Raw genomic sequence first — 23,361 nt, forward strand, 5'->3', positions numbered from 1 at the left:
AGTTTCTTTTTTTTTTCATTAAGATCATCATGTCTCAATGATCAGTCTGCATATTTAACCAGTCTCTTTTTCCTGAAATGCATATTGGATTACCTCCATCTCCAATAGTTTGGGTTTCCTTCTCTTTCTTTTTCTGCCTACAACGTGGGAGACCCGGTTTCGATCCCTGGGTCGGGAAGACCCCCTGGAGAAGGAAGTAGCAACCCACTCTAGTACTCTTGCCTGGAAAATCCCATGGATGGAGGAGCCTGGTAGGCTATAGTCAATGGGGTTGCAAAGAGTCAGACACGACTTAGTGACTTCACTTCACTTCTCTTTCTTGTTACACCCATTAGGTGTAATCATTTCCCAATAATACTGTCTTACTTTCTAAAGAGCTCACCTACCCTCACAGTTTCTATTTCACTTCTCATAACTCTCAATGTCTGTCTTTAATGCTGACACCCCTCCAGAGTCCAGCAGTGGATTTTTCCACTAGTTAACTCATCTCCTCATATCTCAAACTGATTTCATTGCTATATTAGGCACCCAAGCTCATGATCTCAGAGTCAGTCCTGCTTCTTCTTGCTTGCTTATTTGACCTTCCCTGTATCCTTATATCAAGTTGATTTCCCAGACCAGTTGATTCTCTTTCGACATGCTCCCTACACCATCCCTTTATATTGCCACTGCTATCCATTACCAACATCCAGAGTGTTATAATAGCCTTATTGTGGACTTCTTTGTCTTCATCAACATTTTTTTCTCCTTGCTGCGTAGTACTGCTAGAGTAATCTTCATAAAATACCACTTTAATCCTCTGATTTTTCTGTTAAAACTCTTCATTGTAACCCTCTTCTTTTTCTTATAGAAGAAAACTCCTAGCATTCAAATATCAATACAGTCTAGCCCCTAACCTCCCTTTCCTTAATTTTTGCTGTGCAATCCTCAGTACCCATTAAAATAATTAGCTTGCTACTCCCAAGCTTTAGCCCCTACCACTTTACCTATCCAACCTTTATCTATTTTTCAAAGCCATATCTTTTTCTCTAGCTGAGCGTGACCTCTTCTGAGTCAGAGCCAGTTGGCATTGATCATTTCCTAACTGGCATTGCTTTTTATTTTTATTCCTAAAACATGTATTTATGTGAGAGACAGCATGGTATGTTTAAGAGCTTCAGCAAATTAACTTTTCTGTGGTTCACTCTGTTTAATGGAACATAATAAACATATCGCATAGTGTTATGAAAAATAAATAAAACTATGCATTACAGTCCTTATGTTCAAATAGAGTCATGTTCAAATAGAGCTACTTTATATGATGATGATGATGATGATGATGGTGATGATTTTTGAATAATGAGATAAAATAGAATTCTTGTCCTTAAGGAGTTTTAATATTTTCTAAAACTATGTTAATATTCTCCTTTGGATTCTTGAGATTCTAGGTTTAGCATATAGCTTTGGCAATAAGTATTTGTTTGACATTATCAGGACTTGGGCTTACAGCAGGTTTGGACTAAGGAGTCATGGTGACAGGATCTGTGCTGTCAGTTTAGCTTGTACTCTTTAAATTAATCAGAAATATAAAAGTCTGCAAAAGTCTGCAAGTCTTTCCGTGAAATATTTAGGGGATATATATGCTTTGGAAATTACTTGTATTTTATCTCCTTTTATAATAAAATTTTTTTACTGTATTTATCTTTCATTTTTTAAATTATGAAAATATGATAACACATTTATAGAAGACTTGAAAATGCAGAACAGAGTTACATGTAGTTCCACTATATATTACAGTTATTTTTTAAAGTAGGTAAATTAAGAGTTTTAGTTGGACTTTCAATATTAAGCTCTCAAAAATTAACAGATTGAATATACAGAGAAATAGAAGGATATAGTAGACCTGAAAAGCACTATAAACCAATTCAACATAATTAAGATTCACACGATTTTCATATAACAATAGGATACAAATTCTATTCAAGTTCCTATAGACTATAAACTATGAAGACATTGGAACATATCCAGGGACATAAGACCATGTGCAAAAATGTCATGGTCTAAATATACTGAAATCATGCAGTCTGTTCTCTTTTCACTGTGGTATTATGTTAGAGATCAATATCAAAATATATTTGAAAATAACCCACATATTTTCAAGTGTAATATGACATTTACGAAGGAGATCTTTGACTTAGCTATTGAGAGCCTCAACAAAATTAGAAGACTGAAGAAACACAGAGGGTGGTTGCAGAGAAGAAAGTGTTTAAATGAGAAATTAATATCAAAATGAGAAATTAATATCAAAGATACTTTAAAAATCTCATTTTTTGGAAGTTAAATGTCAAAAATATTTGTAATAGAATAAAAATGAAAAGAGAATTTACCAGAATTTGTTGCACACTGAAGCTGCTCAATGCAATTAAATACAATGTGGAGTCTTGAATGAAGTATGAAAACAAATAATTGACACTAGCATAAGATTTTGTGAAATTTGAACAAAATCTTACTTTAATTAATAATACTATATCACATGTTAATTTCCTGTTGTTGTTTTCTTACAACATAGTATTTCTTTATAGTCTCAGAATTGGATTTGAAGTTTCAAGCCTCTCTCAAATTTTTTCCTATAATAAACATTTAAATATTAATACAATGTAGGAAGGTGTTTTTTTTCTCATTAAAATATAATTTTTTTAGGACTAGGAGCTCCATTATCCATTCTAGATGAGTTTCTTGATGAATCCTCTCAACTGCAGTCTGATTCACATGAACCCATTTTGTCTGTACAATCTCAGGATCCAGCTACCAGCCAAAAAGCATCCAACATATTTATCAAGGAGATAGCATCAAAAAAAGGTAACTAGAATAAAAATTTCTGCTTGAAAGAAGGGCATAAACAAACTAGACAGTGATAAAAGACTCTTATGATGACAAAAATGACAGTCTTGTTTGAAGTTGATTGGTTTATCTGTTATGTCTAAATTCCTTCATATGAGGCTAGTCTCTGATATCCAATCTCAGTAGTGCAGCTCTTTCACACTTAGCTCAGAGAAATAGCCAACAGATCTACGACTTTCTAACAACGCATTTTCATGTTTGGAATATCTAAAGATTCAAAGTATCTACAGATCTATTTCACATTCAGGAAGATCTGAATACTTTTTTTTTGACAGGGGAGGGGATGGGTACATGCTGTCCAACATGTGGGATCTTAGTTCCCTGACAAGGGATTGAACTTGTGCTTCCTGCTGTGGAAGGGTGGAGTCCCAACCACTGGACTGCCAGGGAAATCCCAGGAAGATCTGAATTAAAAAAAAAACAAAAAAGCAACTTTCATTTCATTCAACTTGTATTTGGAACCACCAGTAGACTAACCTTGAGAATCTATGAGATCTCTTTGGGGGCCATTGTTATAGAATAATCTATTGCTTTCAAGATTATACTTTCTCTCTTACAATTGAGTAGAATACTCTCCCTTCTATGTGTCTGAGCTTCTGAATTTTTTCTTTATATCTAATTGTCTATTATTTTAATGTCATATTTTCAGAAGCCCTAAAATCTCAAGAGTCATCAACTTGTCTGCATTCCACCCCTTATAGTGTTTCCCAAACTCCTACCACCATCTTCATGGAGACCATACGCTTCTTGATGAAGGTCAATGCTGTGCAGGTGAGAATATTTGGAATAGGGCAAGTAGAGGGAAAGATTTTAACGAACTACATATTCTATTATAGTGGTGTCTTTGCAAGTTTAAATGTGTATGATGCAGAAATCAAACATGTTTCTAAGAGCACACTGTAGACCTAATGGGATAAACATCCAAACGTTAACTACTTTCTGCAGAAAGCATTAGCAGACCTCACTGCCAGTCTGCTTCCTATAGAAGTGAAGTGAAGTTACTCAGTCGTGTCCAACTCTTTGCGGCCCCATGGACTGTAGCCTACCAGGCTCCTCCGTCCATGGGATTTTCTAGGCAAGAGTATTGGAGTAGGTTGCCATTTCCTTCTCCAAGAGATCTTCCCAACTCAGGGATCGAACCTGGGTCTCCCGCATTGTAGGCAGATGCTAAAGCAAAGTCAGACTCTGAGTTGTGTAGCCTGATGTTACTTTAATATGGGAACTCATATTGTGTGAGTGTTAGGGGTTCACAGGAGCCTGAGCACACCATTCTTTCCTTCTAGATTCTGAACCAATTGAAACTATTACACAGTGCTACTGGGGGATAAAAATATTAATTTTTTTGTTGGTAAAACTGGGCTGGATATGTGATTGGTCCCAGATCTGACTTAGCCATGCAGTCGTAGGTGGAACAGCTGGAGAGTTGCAGTCTCCTCCCAGAGAAGAAGAGCATCCTGCAAGGTCTACCTACCACATAGGCAATGAGAAATGTATCCATGAAGCAAGCAGTAAGAGAGAGAGAGCAAGATGCAGGAGCCAAGAGAGTTGGCCCTCAATCTGTAGAGTGCATGCCCCACTTGAGGGTGGGCAAACTTAAGAAAGGGCAAGCATTACAAACTCAATAAGAGTGGACCACATGAAACAGGAGCCTTTAACATACTAACCATTCACAGTAGAGAAACAGGCTCTGTGTCTCCCTAATTAAATGAATCACTTTTCCCCCCATGTCCAAGAGCCTGAATGCAGGTAGAGGAAAGAGCTACAGAGCCTTCCCCTGTATTTTCCTAAGCAGGTATTAATATTAGTGGAAGTTTCTGTGTATAGGCTGGGATGAGAACAGAGGGAGAAGAAGGGTTTCCCCTCTACTTAGCAAGTACGTACGAGTTTGTCAAATTTGCAGGCCTTAAATCATATTAAAAACAAAGAATAGCCCAAAGTATAACTGGTGAATATAACAAATGTTTGAGAGTATGTCAGAAACAGACATTTATGTTTCTAAGATCCCAAGTCTAGAATTTTAGAAAGGAAAGTTTTGGCTCATTCTGAATTTCCTTGTAAACACAAGTGCCTGAAAATTTACCTTATGTGTTAATTTGGTGGTTGATGAAATGCCTATGTATGCTACACAGCAGGCTAAAACTCATCTAGTATGACCAGCAAGACCGGGATTGTATAGTACTACAGATAATTTACTTGAAAATATTGCTACATGAATAGCTCTTAATGGAACCATGATATGCTGAATGTTCATAACTCACCTCTAACCTTTTGAAATTGGTAATCATCTCATTCTATAATATGTTCTTTATTATTTATTATCAGAGACATAATCTTCAACCATGAGAGCTGTGGAACTGACACAATGCAGTCATTTACATGTTTCTTATCATCTGATTTTTCCTTGCAGTATGTACACAGAGTGCTTGCCCATGAGCTACTGTGCCCTCATGGAGGCCCCAGCTGTGAGTATTATTTGGTGCTGGCCCAGACACACCTTCTCAAGAAGGACTTTGCTAAAGCAGAGGAATACCTTCAACAAGCAGCCCAGATGGACTACCTGGTAATTACTTTGGCTAGAGTGTCTTAAATTTAGTTTGGAGAAGGGACAAGCAGGCCTTCTTAAAGGTGGTGATGCCATATGACAGGTAGACTTCTCATTACCTCATCAGCTGTCAGTTAACTCATTTTATCTAATTTCCTTCCATTTGTTTTTCTTAATTAATCATGACTTTTACAAAGGCCAGAGAAAAGATAAGGACAGCTCTTTAGCAGACAGTTTATCTACTTCAATTTTCCTGAACTTCTACTTTCCCTTTGTGAACACCATCCTGGTTATGCTTGAATGTTTTTCTTAATATTTACCCGAAAGACAAAATGACTTTGAAGAATGAGAGGGCAGTCTTAGAGCAGTATTTCCCAGTGCAACTGAATGGCCCTCTTTCTAATTTGCAAAAGAACACGGACTTCATTTAAATCAAAATGTTAAACAAAAATCATTAATATGCTTTTAAATACTATCTCATCCCATGTACTACTTGTTCTTCACTTTCTCAGAACCCTAATGTCTGGGGTGTGAAGGGTCATCTCTATTTTCTGAGCGGAAATCATGCAGAGGCCAAGGCATGCTATGAGCGAACCATTAGTTTTGTAGTGGATGCTTCTGAAATGCACTTTATCTTCCTGCGCCTGGGGCAAATATATCTGGAAGAGAAAGAGGTGAGGAATAGAGGATGGGGAATGGTCATGGTCTGGGACCTGATTAAAATTAATGTCCTTCTTTGAGGACTAAAAATAATAATATGATAATGATACTTTTATATCCAAAGGTAAAGTGCCTTGCTCAACATCAGATAACCAGTAATTAATAGAAGTAGGATTCAAACCCAGGCAGTCTAATATTCAGTTCAGTTCAGTTGCTCAGTCGTATCCGACTCTTTGCCACCCCGTGGACTGCAGCATGCCAGGCCTCCCTGTCCATCAGTAACTCCTGGAGCTTACTCCAACTCATGTCCATCGAGTTGGTGATCCCGTCCAACCATCTCATCCTCTGTCATCCCCTTCTCCTCCTGCCTTCAATCTTTCCCAGCATCAGGGTCTTTTCCAATGTAGTCTTGATGTCAGTTCTTCACATCAGGTAGCCAAAGTATTGGAGTTTCAGCTTTAGTATCAGTCCTTCCAATGAACATTCTGTGAAAAAACATTTATAAAGGATACACTGCTTTGTAATAAAGTAAAAATACTGTGAAAAAAAAACTGAGAAAAAACATTTACAAAGGATACACAGCTAAAGGACTGCTATCCAGAATATACAAAGAACTCTTAAAACTGAACAATAAGAAAATACACAACTCATTTAAGAAAAGGGCCAAAGACCTTAACAAACAAAATACAGATGAAATACAAAAGAAAGAAGGGACCTGCCCGATGGTCCAGTACTTAAGACTCCATGCTTCCACTGGAGAGGGTGCGATTTGATCCCTGGTCAGGGAACTAAGATCCTGCATGCCACACGGTGCAGCCAAAAAATTAAAAAAAAAAAAGAAATACAGATGGAAAATAAACACATGAAAAGATGCTCCACATCATATATCATTAGGGAACTGCAATTTAAAACAGTAACGAAATATAACTACACACCAAAATCTGGCCAAAATCCGGCACATTGACATTGCCAAATGCTGCTAAGGATGTGGGAGCAACAGGAATTCTCTTTCATTGCTGGTGGGAATGCAAAATGATGTAGCTACTTTGTAAGACAGTGCAATTCCTAACAAAATCAAAAATATTTTTACCCTATGGTGCAGCAGTTATGCTCCTTGTATTTACATAAAGAAGTTGAAAACTCATCTCCACACCAAAACCTGCATATGGGTGTTTATAGCAGCTTTATTCATAATGGCCAAAACTTGGATGCAACCAAGTTGTTTTTCAGTAGGTGAATGGATAAATAATCTGTGGTACAGCCAGATAATAGAATATTATGCAGTGCTAAAAAGCTATCAAGCTGTCAGGCTATGAAAAAACATAAAGGGAGCCTTAAATGCTTGTTATTTAGTGAAAAAATCAAATGTGTGAAAGCTAGGCGGTACATGATTCCAACTGTATGATGATCTGGAAGAGGTAAAACCATGGTGACAGTAAAGGTATCAGTGATTTCCAGGGACTGGAGTGATGAATAGATGAAGCACAGAGGGTTTTAAGGGCAGCGAAAATACTCTAATAATGGAAACACTTCATACGTTCCAAATACATAGAATATACAATACCAAGAGTGTACCCTGAGGAAAACTGTGGACTTTAGGTGATGATGATATGTCAGTGTAGGTTCATTAGTTGGAACAAAGATAGCACTCTGGTGGAGGAGGTTGCTAATGGGAGAGCTTATGCATGTGTGGGGACTGGGGGTAATTGGAAAATCTCTGTACTTTCAGTTTTGCTGTGAACATAAAACTTCTCTTAAAAAGTTGTCGTAATATGAGTCCTTAATAATCCAAGGACTCATCTAACTTAGATTGGTGTGGAGTATCAATACGATTACAGAAGCCCCATGATTATTCTGGCAATGCAATATTTAAAGCTTCTAGAAGAACAACAGCTTAGTGGTGCTTTCTTTCTACAGTATGAAAAGGCAAAGAAAACCTACTTGCAAGCCTGTAAGAGATCGCCTTCATGCCTTACCTGGCTAGGACTGGGAATCGCCTGTTACCGGGTAAGAGTATGAGGTATTGAGACTAGCCTGTGCATACAGCTGACCTTGACTCCTTGACCTTCCAGGCATCCATGGGGTTTGAATGATGGTGGGAAGGCTATCAGGGCAATCTTCTCTAATAAAAAGTTGCTCTTCAAAGCTGTTCAGTAGAAAACTGAAGTTCAATCTGAACTACAAAAATAAAATGTTCTTTAAAAATCCCACAAAAACTAAAGTGTGAAGCTATATAATAAAAAAATTAATGTTATTTGGTACATAAGCTCATAATTTTATGGTGTTATCGGTAAGAGAAAAGTGATATAGGATGTGAAGAATCTACTCAATTAAAGAAGCTAATTGATACTTACTAAGCTCTGTGGCCCTTCTATATTCAGGAAAAGTTGCTACAGCTTCCTGTAGATCTTCTGTTCCTCTGCCACTGAAAACTCTTTAGTCACCCTTCCCTCCTTTCCTCTAATCTTTGAGAGAGGCATGCATTCTCCTGTTCTCGTCTAACTCCTTCATGAGTGTTTGTGAGCTTTCCCTCTCCTTTTCTCATAATCCCTTACGTTATTAATATTTTCTTTCTTTTGATTTACATCGTTAAGCTTTCCTTCTCAATCAGCTCTTTCCATGTACTTTCCTCCTTCTTTAACAACAATAACAACGTCCCTGGTTGTTAACCTTAACCAAAAGAGTGTTTACATGCCTTGACTTCTATCCCTCATTGCTGTTTTATTTTTTAAATCATAAAGGTGAAATATGATCATTATAGAAAATATGGATGATACACAATATGAAGAAAAGATGAAAGTATTCTTAATCCCACCACTCAATGATAACCAATGATGTTAACATTTGAATGCATTTTCCTCTAGTCTTTTTTTGTACATATATGGTGCTAGTGGTAAAGAAACTGCTTCCCAGTGCAGGAGACATAAGAGACACAGGTTTGATCCCTGAGTTGGGAAGATCCCCTGGAGGAGGGCATGGCAACCCACTCCAATATTCTTGCTTGGAGAACCCTGTGGACAGAGGAGCCTGGTGGGCTATAGTCCGTGGGGTCGCAAATAGTTGGACATGGCTGAAGTGACTTAGCGCGGAAGTAATTTTAATATATAAGATTGTAAATAATATCTTTGCTGCTTTGTAATCTTTTTTCTACTTAACAATATAGCATTGGTACTTTCTCATATCATCAAATAGTCTAAAACATGAATTTTGATAACTGTGTAGTATTCCCTGGTTTGGATGAATAAGTAAGATTACCATGTAATTTATCATACAAACCTGGACACTTTTAAGAATGTAAAGGGCAATATTAATAATTACACTGGCACACAGCCAACTAGGACATGTGATCACTTAAATAGAAGTCGTATGCCCTCTCCTCCACCTTCCCAGAAAGGATGTAAAATAACTGTTGGTGTTAAAAACCAAACAGCTCTTTCGAAAGTACAAGAAACCAACTATATAAACTAGTCAGCATAAATCATGCTTCTGTTTGTTTTAAGTAGCATAAAAATATTTTTATTGATATAGAAATTCAGAGAAACTTGTGTTAAGCCCTACTGCTAAGATGTCCAAGTAATCTCTGCCCCCCAATGAGTGTTTCAGTCATAATTATACTGTATCTATGAGTGGGTATACCATAATTTACTTGACCAGCCACTTAGTATTGGACTTGTCATTAGTTTCCACAATTATATTATTATAAATAAAGCAGGAATAAACATTCTTAGACATAAATCTCTGTGCTTAATTCTGTTATTTCCTTAGGATATATTCATAGAGAGTGTAGAAAAAGATTAGTCTTTATAGTGTCAACTCATGTTCTAGAAAGGCTATATACTGATTTTTACTCTGCCAGGTATGAGAATCCATTTTACTGTTTACTTCATTAACAATGGGCATTATCATTTGCCAATTTGATATGTATCTTTTTTTCTTGGCTGTGCCACACAGATTGTAGGATCTTAATTCCCTGACCAGGGATTAAACCTGGGCCCTTAGCAGTGACAGCATGGAGTCCTAACCACTGAACCACTGGGGAATCCCAATATGTATCTTAATTTACATTTTCATCACTAAAGAAGTTGAAATCATGTGATACATGTGTTTCTTTACTTGTGAATTATCTGTTCATTTCCTACGTTGCATTTACCGTTCACTTCCTTGCAATTAGATGTATAACCCTAACACTTGGCTGAACTTCTCTGACAAGGACCACATATGACATCCTAATTGCCAAATGCAGTAGGCTCTTAGATGAATTCTCTGTGACACTTAACCTGTTGAGTGCTTCCTTCTTGAAGCCCTCTCCTCCATTGACTTGCACAAGGGTCTCAGCCATTTTGCTGACTCCTGGTCTTTTACCCACCATAATTGTTGGGTCCTCCTGGGTTCTATAGCCAGCTCTTCTGTCACCGTATTTCTTCTCACTGAGAAATATCATCTACCCCAGTGGTCTTAACTACCACTTGCGCCCCAGTGAATTCTAAAGTTTCAGTTCCTAACACTTTCATGTTCTGACCCTTACTTCAAACAGCTCCATTTGGTGGTCCCCTAGACACCTCATAATGTACATATCCAAAATATAACCTAACTTATCTCTGGAGGATTCTCACATTCCTTAAGCCTGTACTTTCTCCTTTATTCCCTATCTTAGTGAATGGGACTGAATGAACTCAGTCAACCAAGCCAGACACTTAAAAGCTACCCTAGTCTACTTCTATTACTTTTAATTAGGCATCAAATATCCTATTAATTTTGTCTCCTAAATGTCTCTTCATTCTATTCTCTCCTCTTCATCCTACTTTTGCTGGTCTAATTCAAGTTTTATCCCCCTTTACTTGCTAGGCTGGTCTCCTGTCCTCCCTCAATTCATCTGCTGCATTGTTATCAAAGTGGTCTTTAAAATATGCAAATACCTATTACTTCCCTATTTAAACCCTTCAATACTACCCCCTGTTTCAGAATAATAATCAGATATTTTTTTGAATGATTTGGTCTCTCCCTAACTCTCTTAGTGTTATCAGTTCCTTTGTTCTCTTTCTCTTTCTCTCTCCCCCTACCCATCTGTTCTCCAGCAACATAGGTTTATTAAGAGTTTCCTGAGCATGCCATTCTCTCCGAAGCCTCCATGCTTCTGTATATGGAATTCCTCTTACCTGGAATGCCTTGAAATATAGCTAACAAACTCTTATTTATTCGTCAAGATTGACTTCAGCAATGTTTCTTCTGTGAAGCCATCCTTTACTCTCAGGAAGAATTATTTCTCTGTCCTTCCACTAGATTATACATACATACATACATACATACATACATACATACATATGTGTGTGAGTGTGTGCTTATTTTGTATCAGAACTCTTCATGTGTTTGAGTTTTCATTTTTCTTAATTTTTTATATATCTGTCATAAAAGGGCAAAGGTTGTATTTTTTTCTTTTGTATTTGGGGGCAAAGGTTGATTTTTTTCTTTTGTTCAAATTATCTACCATATTGCCTGGCGCAGAGTAAAGCCTTAGCAAGTATAGGTTGATTAAATAATTAATATCTCCAAGACATTTAAAGTGTGGGAAAATGTATGGGCATTTTTGAAAGGCCATTGTTCATATTGTCTTGGGCCTAGTAACCCATTATCTTCTTTTATAAAACAGGAAAATGAAGAGCAGTTTTACTAGGGAGAGAGAAGTATCTTATCCTTTCCTTAGGTGGCCTTTTGGGAGATTTTACAGAGCAAACTCACCGTATTAGGGGCAACAATGATACCCGTGTGCCCAGAGCTCAGGGAGCACCCTAGAATCTCTGAATATTTTATAGATTGCTCAAGATTGTGGTGTCAATAACTAATGTTAGGGGAAAGAGAAGCTTTCTGACCAATAGAATTTTGACACACTAATAGGACTTTAACTTAAGAAAAGGGATACATGATATAAATGAAACAACTACAGATGTATCTGACATCCCATTGTGTACAGGGAAATCACTGAATGATGCACACATGATAGTGAATACTTTTCGTTTTTCCCGCCCTGGCATCTGAAGCATGGAAGCCCTGATGGGCCTACTGTAGAGAGAGGGAAGAAGAGGGGTGTAAATTGAGAGCCCAGCAGACAGGGCTCCAGATTCTCCTACCTGATTTTTTTTTCAGTAGTATGTTTTTCTGCATGTTCCTTATTTACTTACTTATTTTTGGCCACATGTGGTCTTAGTTGCAGCACGTGGAATCTTTGTTGTGGCGTGTGGGATCCTTGCAGCACACGGGCTCTTCCTTGTGGAAGCACGCTGCTCTCTAGTTGTGGTGAGAGGGCTCAGTTGTCTTATGGCATGTGGGATCTTAGTCCCCCAGCAGGGATTGAACCCACATCCCTTGCACTGGGAGGTGGATTCTTAACCACTTGACCACCAGGGAAGTCCCCTACTTGACTTTTTAATCAAAGCAGTTCTACTTTTAACTCATTCATATATTGGAACACCACCACAAAAGATTTTGTTTGAACAATGATTTCTGTTGCTAATTTCTTTTTTAAATTGAAAATTATTAGTATAGGTTACATATACACCAGTACTATTTGGACATAGCATTTTCAGCCAAACAGATTCCAGCTGGCTTAAGTGGAAATTACTCTGACTTAACAGATCATGTATCTTCTTTTCCTGTCAAGCTGGACGAGCTCACAGAGGCTGAGGATGCTCTCTCTGAAGCCAATGCTCTGAACAACTACAATGCTGAAGTGTGGGCATATCTGGCTCTGGTCTGCCTGAAAGTGAGTGTTTATTATCCTTACACAGTGTTCTTGGGCAGAGAGGTGAGGGGCCAGATAAAGAAAGGGATAGTGGGAAGGCCATCAATTCATGATAGTTGAGGTTTGATGAGCTTAGATTTGGTCATTATACTGATGATGAAGGAGGGGCCATGTCTGGGAAGCTTCTCCTTAGAATGTGCCTGAAAAGTATATGCTTAGGTGTGTTTGTCTGGAAAAGAGATTCTAAAAATACAAGTGAGGCACTTGGATTTTGTGGTCTCGGGTGAGTGGTAAAGGGGGTGGACTGGAATTGACCACCAGTGGGGGTTTCAGGTGGAGTGGGCTCTGTGCGACATTTTTGAGCTGCTCATCAGGCCCAACCCCAAGCCACATGAACCAAGCCCAGCCCAATGTGTGCCCTGCCTCAAGATGAAGGAGCATGTACAGATCAGATTGTGGTCTGGAGTTGTAGTTAGGAGGTACAAAGGTTATGCAGTGGGATGGCAGATTAGACTTGGGGAAGAGAGGTTCTCCCTCTGCCCTCCTTAGCACCCCTCTCATGTTTAGGACCTCAAGTCTGGGAATTGTATAGTCATTCCATTTATGCTCTGAATCTACCAGAAATGTAGTATATGGTCTATAAAAGCTATATAAAAATCCAATGATTAAAAAAAAGGCAAAGTAGCCTATAAAGGTATAGACATAAATGAATTACCAACAAAAGGAACAACAGAAATCTCTGACAGACTGAAGCTATTTTCCTCAAAAGTCCTATCATTTAAAACACGTACCCAATGCTGTGAAGCATTCTTCTTTGTAATTGTCTCTGACATTTTTCTCTGAGAGCAGAGTTCAGATAGATAGTTTAGCTATTCAGAAAAATAGGTTAGATATTTACCTGAGTTCTTAACCTCAGCTCTGCCACAACAAATCAGGAAAGGCATGGTATTTATATTTTTAATGTATTTAGTTATATTTAGTGACCTGAATTCCTTTTTCATTAAAGTAGTTTTCATTTAAAAGAATTAAAAATGGGAATGATACTGTATCAGAATGTAACAAGGTCAGAGACCAGCAAAGGAGATTCTCTTATAGTGTTTCTGAATCATTCCTTCCTGTTGAACTGCTGGCTAAGGGTGGAAATTTGTGATAGCTGCTTGACCTGTAGGAAATAACCCTCTCATAATTAAAATAACTTGCTTCAATAACTTGCACATTAGCCTAAATTCAAATTGGGAATGATGAGAGTGGCCCTCAGTTTTTTGTTAGCCAACATAACACAGAACCAACAGGGGATATTGTGATTGTAAGAGAAACTAACAAACTAAAAATGATTAGATTTTCTCTTTGGAGTAAATATCAGTATGAAGAATACCTGAGTTCTTTTTTTTTCTTTTTTAAAATTAGTTTATTTATCTATTTTTTAACTTTACAATATTGTATTTGTTTTGCCATACATTGACATGAATCCGCAATGGGTGTACATATGTTCCCCTTCCAGAACCCCCCTCCCACCTCCCTCCCCATCCCATCCCTCCGTGTCATCCCAGTGCACCAACCCCGATCACCCTGTATCATGCATCAAACCTGGACTGGCGATTCGTTTCACGTATGATGATTTACATGCTTCAATGGCATTCTCCCATATCATCCCGCCCTCACCCTCTCCCATAGAGTCCATAGTACTGTTCTATATATCTGAGTCTCTTTTTGCTGTGTCACATACAGGGTTATCTTTACCGATTTACTAAATACCATATATATGTGTTAGTATACTGTATTGGTGTTTTTCTTTCTGGCTTACTTCACTCTGTATAATAGGCTCCAGTTGCATCCACCTCATTAGAACTGATTCGAATGTATTCTTTTTAATGGCTGAGTAGTATTCCATTGTGTACCACAGCTTCCTTATCCATTCGTCTGCTGATGGGCATCTAGGCTGCTTCCATGTCCTGGCTATTATAAACCGTGTTGCGATGAACATTGGGGTACATGTATCTCTTTCAATTCTGGTTTCCTCAGTATGTAGGCCCAGCAGTGGGATTGCTGGGTCATATGGCAGTTCTATTTCCAGTTTTTTGAGGAATCTCCACACTGTTCCCCATAGTGGCTGTACTAGTTTGCATTCCCACTAACAGTGTAAGAGGGTTCCCTTTTCTCCACACCCTCTCCAGCATTTATTGCTTGTAGACTTTTGGATAGCAGCCATTCTGACCAGCATGAGATGGTACCTCACTGTGGTTTTGATTTGCATTTCTCTGATAATGAGTGATGTTGAGCATCTTTTCATGTGTTTGTTAGCCATCTGTATGTTTTCTTTGGAGAAATGTCTGTTTAGTTCTTCGGCCCACTTTTTGATTTGGTCGTTTATTTTTCTGGGATTGAGCTGCAGGAGTTGCTTGTATATTTTTGAGATTAATTCTTTGTCCATTGCTTCATTTGCTATTATTTTCTCCCATTCTGAAGGCTGTCTTTTCATCTTGCTTATAGTTTCCTTTGTTGTGCAAAAGCTTTTAATTTTAATTAGGTCCCATTTGTTTATTTTTGCTTTTATTTCCAATATTCAGGGAGGTGGGTCATAAAGGATCCTGCTGTGGTTTATGTCGGAGAGTGTTTTGCCTATGTTTTCCTCTAGGAGTTTTATAATTTCTGGTCTTACATTTAGATCTTTAATCCATTTTTAGTTTATTTTTGTGTATGGTGTTAGGAAGTGTTCTAGTTTCATTCTTTTACAAGTGGTTGACTAATTTTTCCAGCACCACTTGTTAAAGAGATTGTCTTTTCTCCATTGTATATTCTTGCCTCCTTTGTCGAAGATAAGGTGTCCATAGGTGCGTGGATTTATCTCTGGGCTTTCTATTTTGTTCCATTGATCTGTATTTCTGTCCTTGTGCCAATACCATACTGTCTTGATGACTGTGGATTTGTAGTATAGCCTGAAGTCAGGCAGGTTGATTCCTCCAGTTCCATTCTTCTTTCTCAAGATTGCTTTGGCTATTCGAGGTTTTTTGTATTTCCATACAAATTGTGAAATTATTTGTTCTAGTTCTCTGAAGAATACCTTTGGTAGCTTGATAGGGATTGCATTGAATCTATAGATTACTTTGGGTAGTATACTCATTTTCACTATATTGATTCTTCCGATCCATGAACACGGTATATTTCTCCATCCATTTGTGTCCTCTTTGATTTCTTTCACCAGTGTTTTATAGTTTTCTATGTATAGGTCTTTTGTTTCTTTAGGTAGATATATTCCTAAGTATTTTATTCTTTTCGTTGAGATGGTGAATGGAGTTTTTTCCTTAATTTCTCTTTCTGTTTTCTCGTTGTTAGTGTATAGGAATGCAGGGGATTTCTGTGTGTTAATTTTATATCCTGCAACTTTACTATATTCATTGATTAGCTCTAGTAATTTTCTGGTGGAGTCTTTAGGGTTTTCTATGTAGAGGATCATGTCATCTGCAAACAGTGAGAGTTTTACTTCTTCTTTTCCAATCTGATTCCTTTTATTTCTTTTTCTGCTCTGATTGCTGTGGCCAACACTTCCAAAACTATGTTGAATGGTAGTGGTGATAGTGGGCACTCTTGTCTTGTCCCTGACTTTAGGGGAAATGCTTTCAGTTTTTCACCATTGAAGGTAATGTTTGCTGTGGGTTTGTCATAGATAGCTTTTATTATGTTGAGGTATGGTCCTTCTATTCCTGCTTTTTGGAGGGTTTTTATCATAAATGGATGTTGAATTTTGTCAAAGGCTTTCTCTGCATCTATTGAAATAATCATATGGTTTTTATTTTTCAATTTGTTAATGTGATGTATTACATTGATTGATTTGCAGGTATTGAAGAATCCTTGCATCCTTGGGATAAAGCCCACTTGGTCATGATGTATGATCTTTTTAATATGTTGTTGGATTCTGTTTGCTATGATTTTGTTAAGGATTTTTGCATCTCTGTTCATCAGTGATAGTGTCCTGTAGTTTTCTTTTTTTGTGGCATCTTTGTCAGGTTTTGGTATTAGGGTGATGGTGGCCTCATAGAATGAGTTTGGAAGTTTGCCTTCCTCTGAAATTTTCTGGAAGAGTTTGAGTAGGATAGGTGTTAGCTCTTCTCTAAATTTTTGAATACCTGAGTTCTTATCCCAGCTCTGCTACAACTAGCTGTGGGATCCTGGACAATTTATTTAAACTTGCTGGGCCTCAGTTTCTTCATCTATAAGCTAAAAGGGTCAAAATGCAAGATTTCAATACACTTTGCTCAGAAACTAATTGATAAAATATGGAAAAAATTAATGGTATGTAAGATTTGAATAAAACAACAAGGTTGCTCTCAAACATCAATTATAGAACCCTGTACTTAACAACCAGAGAATGCATATTCTTTTCAAGTGTGAGTGAATTATTCATCAAGGTTGACCATATGCTAGACCACAAAGAAAGCTTCCGTGTACACATATAAATCACACTTCAGTAAAATTATAAGTCAGCAACTAAATGACAGGCCAAGAGACTCACATACATTTGTTAACTTAAAAACATATTTATATTTAATTCATAGGTCAAAGAAAACCATATACAACTTCTTTTTGTAGGTAGAATTCTAAAGATGATCCCCCCAAGATTATTTCCTCAAACACTAATATACCATAAAACAAGCCCCCCCCCCAAGTTTGAGAGGATAGAAATATCAAGCATTTTTTTTTACCACAGTGATATGAAATTCAAAGTCAACTATAGAAAGAAAAATGGGAGAAGAACAAACATGTGGAGACTAAACAACATACTACTAAAAAAAAGCAAAGGGTCAATGATGAAATCAGGCTTCCCAGGTGGCTCAGTGGTAAAGAGACACAAGAGATTTGGGTTCAATCCCTGGGTTGGAAAGATCCCCTGGAGTAGGAAATGGCAACCCATTCCAGTATTCTTGCCTGGAGAATTCTATGGACAAAGAAGCCTGGTGGGCTACAGTTCAAAGAGTCACACACAACTGAGCACACACAACAAATGATGAAATCAAAGAAGAAATTAGAAAATACCTAGAGATAAATGAAAATAGAAATGCAACATTCCAAAATCTATGGGATGCAGCAAAAGCAATTCTAAGATGGAGTTTCGTAGCAATATAGGCCTTTAAGAAACAAGAAAAATCTCAAATAATCTAACCTACCACCTAAAAGAATTAGAAAGAGAAAAAGAAATAAAGCTCAAAATCAGCAGAAGGGAGGAATTAATAAAAATCAGAGAGAGCAGTAGCACTGTATGTCCTGAGACTACTGTCTTGGATCTGTGCTCTTCCCTTTCTTCCCCCTACCTTTAAGAGTACCCATCTCTTCACCCCATGCCTGAGAGTAGCCTGGCAACTATAAAGACTAACTGGTTTGAAAATGGAAAAACGAGAGCCAGCAGATTCTTCTCAAAACCCCAAACAGTGTATTATTTCAGAAGCGTTAATTTCAGAAGGAAAATGGGTCAAGCTTGAAAAAACAACTTACAGTGATCCTGCTGGTAAAACAAGAACTTGGGAAACTGTGAAGTGGACTACCAGGAATGGATAGTCGGCTAATGGTATGGCAATTGTCCCAGTGCTGCAAAGAACACTTCATTATGAATATATTGTTCTGGTGAAGAAGGCTGGCTACCAATGGGAGGCAGTAACCTAGAATTCCCTGTGTGTCTCACTGATGACAACAAAAGTTCAGAGGCAGCTGCTTTTCGGGAGCTCGAAGGAAAAACTGGTTGTATAGGAGATACTGTGGAACGTTCTCCACATATGGATCCAGATTTGTCAAATTGTACCACACACGTCATGACAGTAACTATATATGGAGATGATGCAGAAAACGTAAGGCCTGAACCAAAGCCAGGACAATTTGTGGAAGTAATTTCCTTACCAAAGAATGACCTGCTGAAGAGACTTGATGCTCTGGTAGCTGATGAACATCTGACATTGGATACCAGAGTCTGTTCCTGTGCTCTGGAACTGAAACATGCAAACATGAAGCCATTTGAAGTGCCCTTCCTGAAGTTTTAAGGCCAAAAGACAGTGGCCATTCTTTTGTAAACAGAACCACCAGGCCTTCTTCACTAAGACTTTGTATTCATCTTAGTTTTAATGAAGACTTAGAAATTAGCTTTTTCATAAATAAGAGTAACATCTAATGGAAATAAATAAGGATCAGAGTTGAAATAAATAAAATAGAGATAAAAATTACAGAAAAGATCAATGAAATCTAGAGGTGGATTTTTGAAGAGATAAAATTGATAAAGCTTTAGTCAGGTTCACCAAGAAGGGAAAAATGAAAGTCACTCAGTTGTGTCCGACTCTTTGCGACCCCATGGACTATACAATCCATAGACTTCTCCAGGCCAGAATACTGGAGTAGGTAGCCCTTCTCTTCTCCAGGGAATCTTTCCAACCCAGGGACTGAACCCAGGTCTCCCGCATTGTAGGTGGATTCTTTACCAGCTGAGCCACCAGGGAAGGCCAAGAAGGAAAAAGAGAGGACCCAAATAAACAAAATAAGAAATGAAAGAGGAGAAATGACAACTGATACCACAGATACAAAAAATCCTAAGAGAATGCTATGAACAGTTATATGCCAATGATTTGCACAAACTAGAAGAAACAGAAAAATTTTAGAAACATACAACCTGCCAAGACTGAGTTGAGAAGAAATAAATAATTTGAACAGGCTGATCACTAGAATTGAAATTGATTTGTAATTTCAAAAACTTCCAGCAAACAGAAGTCCAGAACCAGACAGCTTCACAGGGGAATTCTACCAAATATTTAGAAAAGAACTAATACCTGTCCTTCTCAAACTATTCCAAAAAACTGAAGAGACAAGAACACTCCCAAATTCATTCTATGAGGCCACCGTTTACTGTGATACCAAAACCAGATAAAGACATTACCAAAAAAGAAATTATGGGTCAGTACCTTTGATATAGATGCAAATGTCATCAACAAAATATTAGCAAACCAAGATCACCAAGGTATAAAAATGATCATATACCACCATCAAGTTGGATGTATTCCAAGGTCACAAGGATGGTTCAACATTTGCACATCAATCAATGTAATATACCAAATAAAAAAGAGATGGCTAACATTCATATTCAATGGTGAAAAGCCAAAAGCCTTCCTGCTAAGTTTAGGAACAAGGCAAGGATGCCCACTCTTGTCATTTCTTTTTTTTTTAAGTATAGTTGATTTACAATGATACGGCATTACCGACTGGATGGACATGTGTTTGAGCAAGCTCCAAGAGTTGTTGATGGACAGGGAAGCCTGGCGTGTTGCAGTCCATGGGGTCGCAAAGAGTTGGACACGACTAAGCGGCTGAATTGAACTGACTTGATACGTTAGTTTCTTGTGTACAGCAAAGTGATTCTTTTTTAATATTCTTTCCCACTGTAGTTTATTACAAGATATTGAATATATTTCCCTGCGTTTTACAGAAGGACCTTGTTGTTTATCTGTTTTATATGTATTTAGCAGCTTGTACTTGCTAATCTCTCACCCACACTTTGCCCTTTGGTAACCATAAGTTTGTGTTCTATGTCTGTGAGTCTGTTTCTGCTCTGTAAATAAGTTCATTTTTATAATTTATTAGATTCCACATATAAGTGATATCATATGTAATTTGTCTGATTTAGTTCACTTAGTATGATAATCTCTAGGTTCATCCATGTTGCCACAGATGACATTATTTCATTCCTTTTTTATAGCTGAGTAATATTACATTGGAGAAATATATATAGCAAATCTTCTTTACCCATTTATCTGTTGATGGACATTTAGATCGCTTCCACGTTGTGGCTGTTGTAAATAGTGCTGCAGTTGGGGTGCATGTATCTTTTTGAGTTAAGAGTTTTGTCCAGATGTATGTCCAGAAGTGAGATTGCTGGATCATATGATAACATGTATGGTAAAACTACAGGTGAATGTTTAAGGAGGAAGAAGATATTTACATAATCTCAAAGTATTTCCCAACAAGATATTTAGTAATTACAAGAGGGAAATGCAGTAATGTTATAGTAGAAAAACCTGGCAGATAACAATCTAAACAAAGGATCAAAGTTGCCATTATTGGGATAAACAGCATGTGCCTCCTAATTGAACACAGTTAAGAGAACATAACATTGTTTTTATGGTATTCCTGCCAAAAGTTCATAACCTGATATAATCATTATGAAACAGCAAACAAAAATTGAGGAATATTTTACAAAATAACTGCCTTGTATTGTTGAGAAAGTCCAGTAGCATGAAATACAAACAATCAAGAACTATTCTCAATTAAAAGAAACTGAAGACATGAATATTGAATACAAGGCATGATCCTGGATTTTCTTTTGCTGTAAAAGATATTATTAGGGCATTTAGAAAAATCTGAATGAGGTCTACAAATTAGATAATAGTATTTGATACTAATCTTATGATTTTGATAATTGTATTGTGCTTATGTAAGAGAGTGTCCTTAATTTTAGGAAACATATACTGAAGCCTAAAACTGCATCATGTCTGCAATTTATTCTCAAATGGTTCAAGAAAAGTTTAAATATATACTTTCATATCATGTGTATGTGTATGTGTATGTGTGTGCATATATACAGAGAAGAGAAAGATATTCTTATAATTTTTTTTAGTCTTATAATTTTAATCTGAAATTATGTCAGAAGTTTTAGAGATAATTCATTAAGATAACTCAACTTAATAATACACTACACATCATTCAGTTCAGTTCAGTTCAGTTGCTCAGTTGTGTCCGACTCTTTGTGACCCCATGAATCGGAGCATGCCAGGCCTCCCAGTCCATCACCAACTCCCGGAATTTACCCAAACTCATGTCCATTGAGTCGGTGATGCCATCCAGCCATCTCATCCTCTGTTGTCCCCTTCTCTCCCGCCCCCAGTCATTCCCAGCATCAGGGTCTTTTCCAATGAGTCAACTCTTCGCATGAGGTGGCCAAAGTATTGGAGTTTCAGCGTCAACATCAGTCCTTCCAGTGAACACCCAGGACTGATCTCCTTTAGGATGGACTGGTTGGATCTCCTTGCAGTCCAAGGGACTCTCAAGAGTCTTCTCCAACACCATAGTTCAAAAGCATCAATTCTTCGGCGCTCAGCTTTCTTCACCATCCAACTCTCACATCCAAACATGACTACTGGAAAAACCATAGCCTTGACTAGATGGACCTTTGTTGGCAAAGTAATGTCTCTGCTTTTAAATATGCTATCTAGGTTGGTCATAACTTTCCTTCCAAGAAGCAAGTGTCTTTTAATTTCCTGGCTGCAGTCACCATCTGCAGTGATTTTGGAGTCCCCAAAAATAAAGTCATTAGAGTGACTTAAATCAAGGGACTTCCTTGGTGGTCCAGTGGTTAAGACTCCATGTTTCCAGTGCAGGGGGCACAGGTTCCATCCTGGTCAGGGAACTAAGATCCCACATGCCAGACAGTGTGGCTTAAAAAAAGAAAAGAGAAAATAGAATGGCTTAAATCAACAAGTCTGACAATACCAATTATTGACAAGGAAGTGGAGAAATTGGAATCCTGATACATTGCTAGTGGGGTTGCAAATTAGTACAACCACTTTGGAAAACAGTTTGACAGAATCTTAAAAAGTTAAACACATACTTACTGTATATCCCAGCAATTTCACTTCTTGGTATCTAGTCAAGAAAAGTAAAAACATATGTCTACACAAAGATTTCTATATTTTATTACCACATTTAATAATAGCTAAAGACTGGAAACATTCCAAGTGTCCATCAGTGAATGAATAAATAAAATGTGATATGTTTATACAATGGAATACTACTCAGCAATAAAAATGAAATTCTGATTCATGCAACAATATGAGTGAACCTCAAAAACATTACACAAATTAAGAGAAGCAGGGCACAAAAGACTATATATTATATGATACCATAATTAGGAAAACTATAGAGATGAAAATAGATTAGTGATTCTAGGGCTATGGGGAGGAATGGGGATTGACTGCAAGCTGGCACAAAGGAACTTTTTTGGGGTAATAGAACCTTCTAAAACTGGGATGTGGTAATGGTTGCACAGTTGAACCTTAAAATTAGTGAATTTTATGGTATGTAAATTACACCTCAATAAATCTATTTTTAAAAGATTAAATAGCCCCCCAAAATGATGAATAAATGGACTGACTACTCAGTAAATAGAGGTAGAATAATTGGCTGTCCATGTGAAAAAAAAAAGTAGTTCTTCATAAGACACACACACACACAAGTACACTATTCTAGCTGGTTTAAAGGCCTAAATCTTAAAACTTTATACTCTTTAGAAGTAAATCTGGAGAATACCTCTTTGCCCTTGGGTGCAAGGGCACACCCTTATGATTACCTTATGATTATAAAAGCACAAGGCAAAAATAAAAATATCAATAAATTAACAACTATTAAATTGGAAATTCACGTACAACAAAAGGCACTAAAGTAAAGCTTAAAGACTTTATTATAAATATTTGCAGCATTTATAACTAATGAATTAATATCCAGAATATATACATGCGCT

At 37.3% G+C, this 23,361-nt stretch overlaps 1 protein-coding gene and 1 pseudogene across 16 annotated transcripts in view; both read left to right on the top strand.

The window, feature by feature from the left end:
• Positions 1 to 23,361, top strand: part of CFAP70 (cilia and flagella associated protein 70) — a 93,970-nt gene that overhangs the window by 65,772 nt on the left and 4,837 nt on the right. For 10 of the 16 annotated variants that reach the window (XM_081565852.1, XM_081565860.1, XM_081565863.1 and 7 more), the window contains 6 exons: positions 2,680 to 2,838; positions 3,530 to 3,651; positions 5,288 to 5,440; positions 5,935 to 6,096; positions 8,000 to 8,089; positions 12,738 to 12,839. In XM_081565852.1, the coding sequence (XP_081421978.1) occupies positions 2,680 to 2,838; positions 3,530 to 3,651; positions 5,288 to 5,440; positions 5,935 to 6,096; positions 8,000 to 8,089; positions 12,738 to 12,839 (788 nt within the window). The remainder of the gene's footprint in view (positions 1 to 2,679; positions 2,839 to 3,529; positions 3,652 to 5,287; positions 5,441 to 5,934; positions 6,097 to 7,999; positions 8,090 to 12,737; positions 12,840 to 23,361) is intronic. The other 6 variants (XM_081565911.1, XM_081565879.1, XM_081565900.1 and 3 more) reach the window with 2 other exon arrangements.
• Positions 18,198 to 18,844, top strand: LOC145536701 (ADP-sugar pyrophosphatase pseudogene; annotated as a pseudogene).

The sequence above is a fragment of the Giraffa tippelskirchi genome, chromosome 2, assembly GCF_054371585.1.
Source record: "Giraffa tippelskirchi isolate mGirTip1 chromosome 2, T2T-mGirTip1v1.2.pri, whole genome shotgun sequence".
NCBI classification, from domain to species: domain Eukaryota; kingdom Metazoa; phylum Chordata; class Mammalia; order Artiodactyla; family Giraffidae; genus Giraffa; species Giraffa tippelskirchi.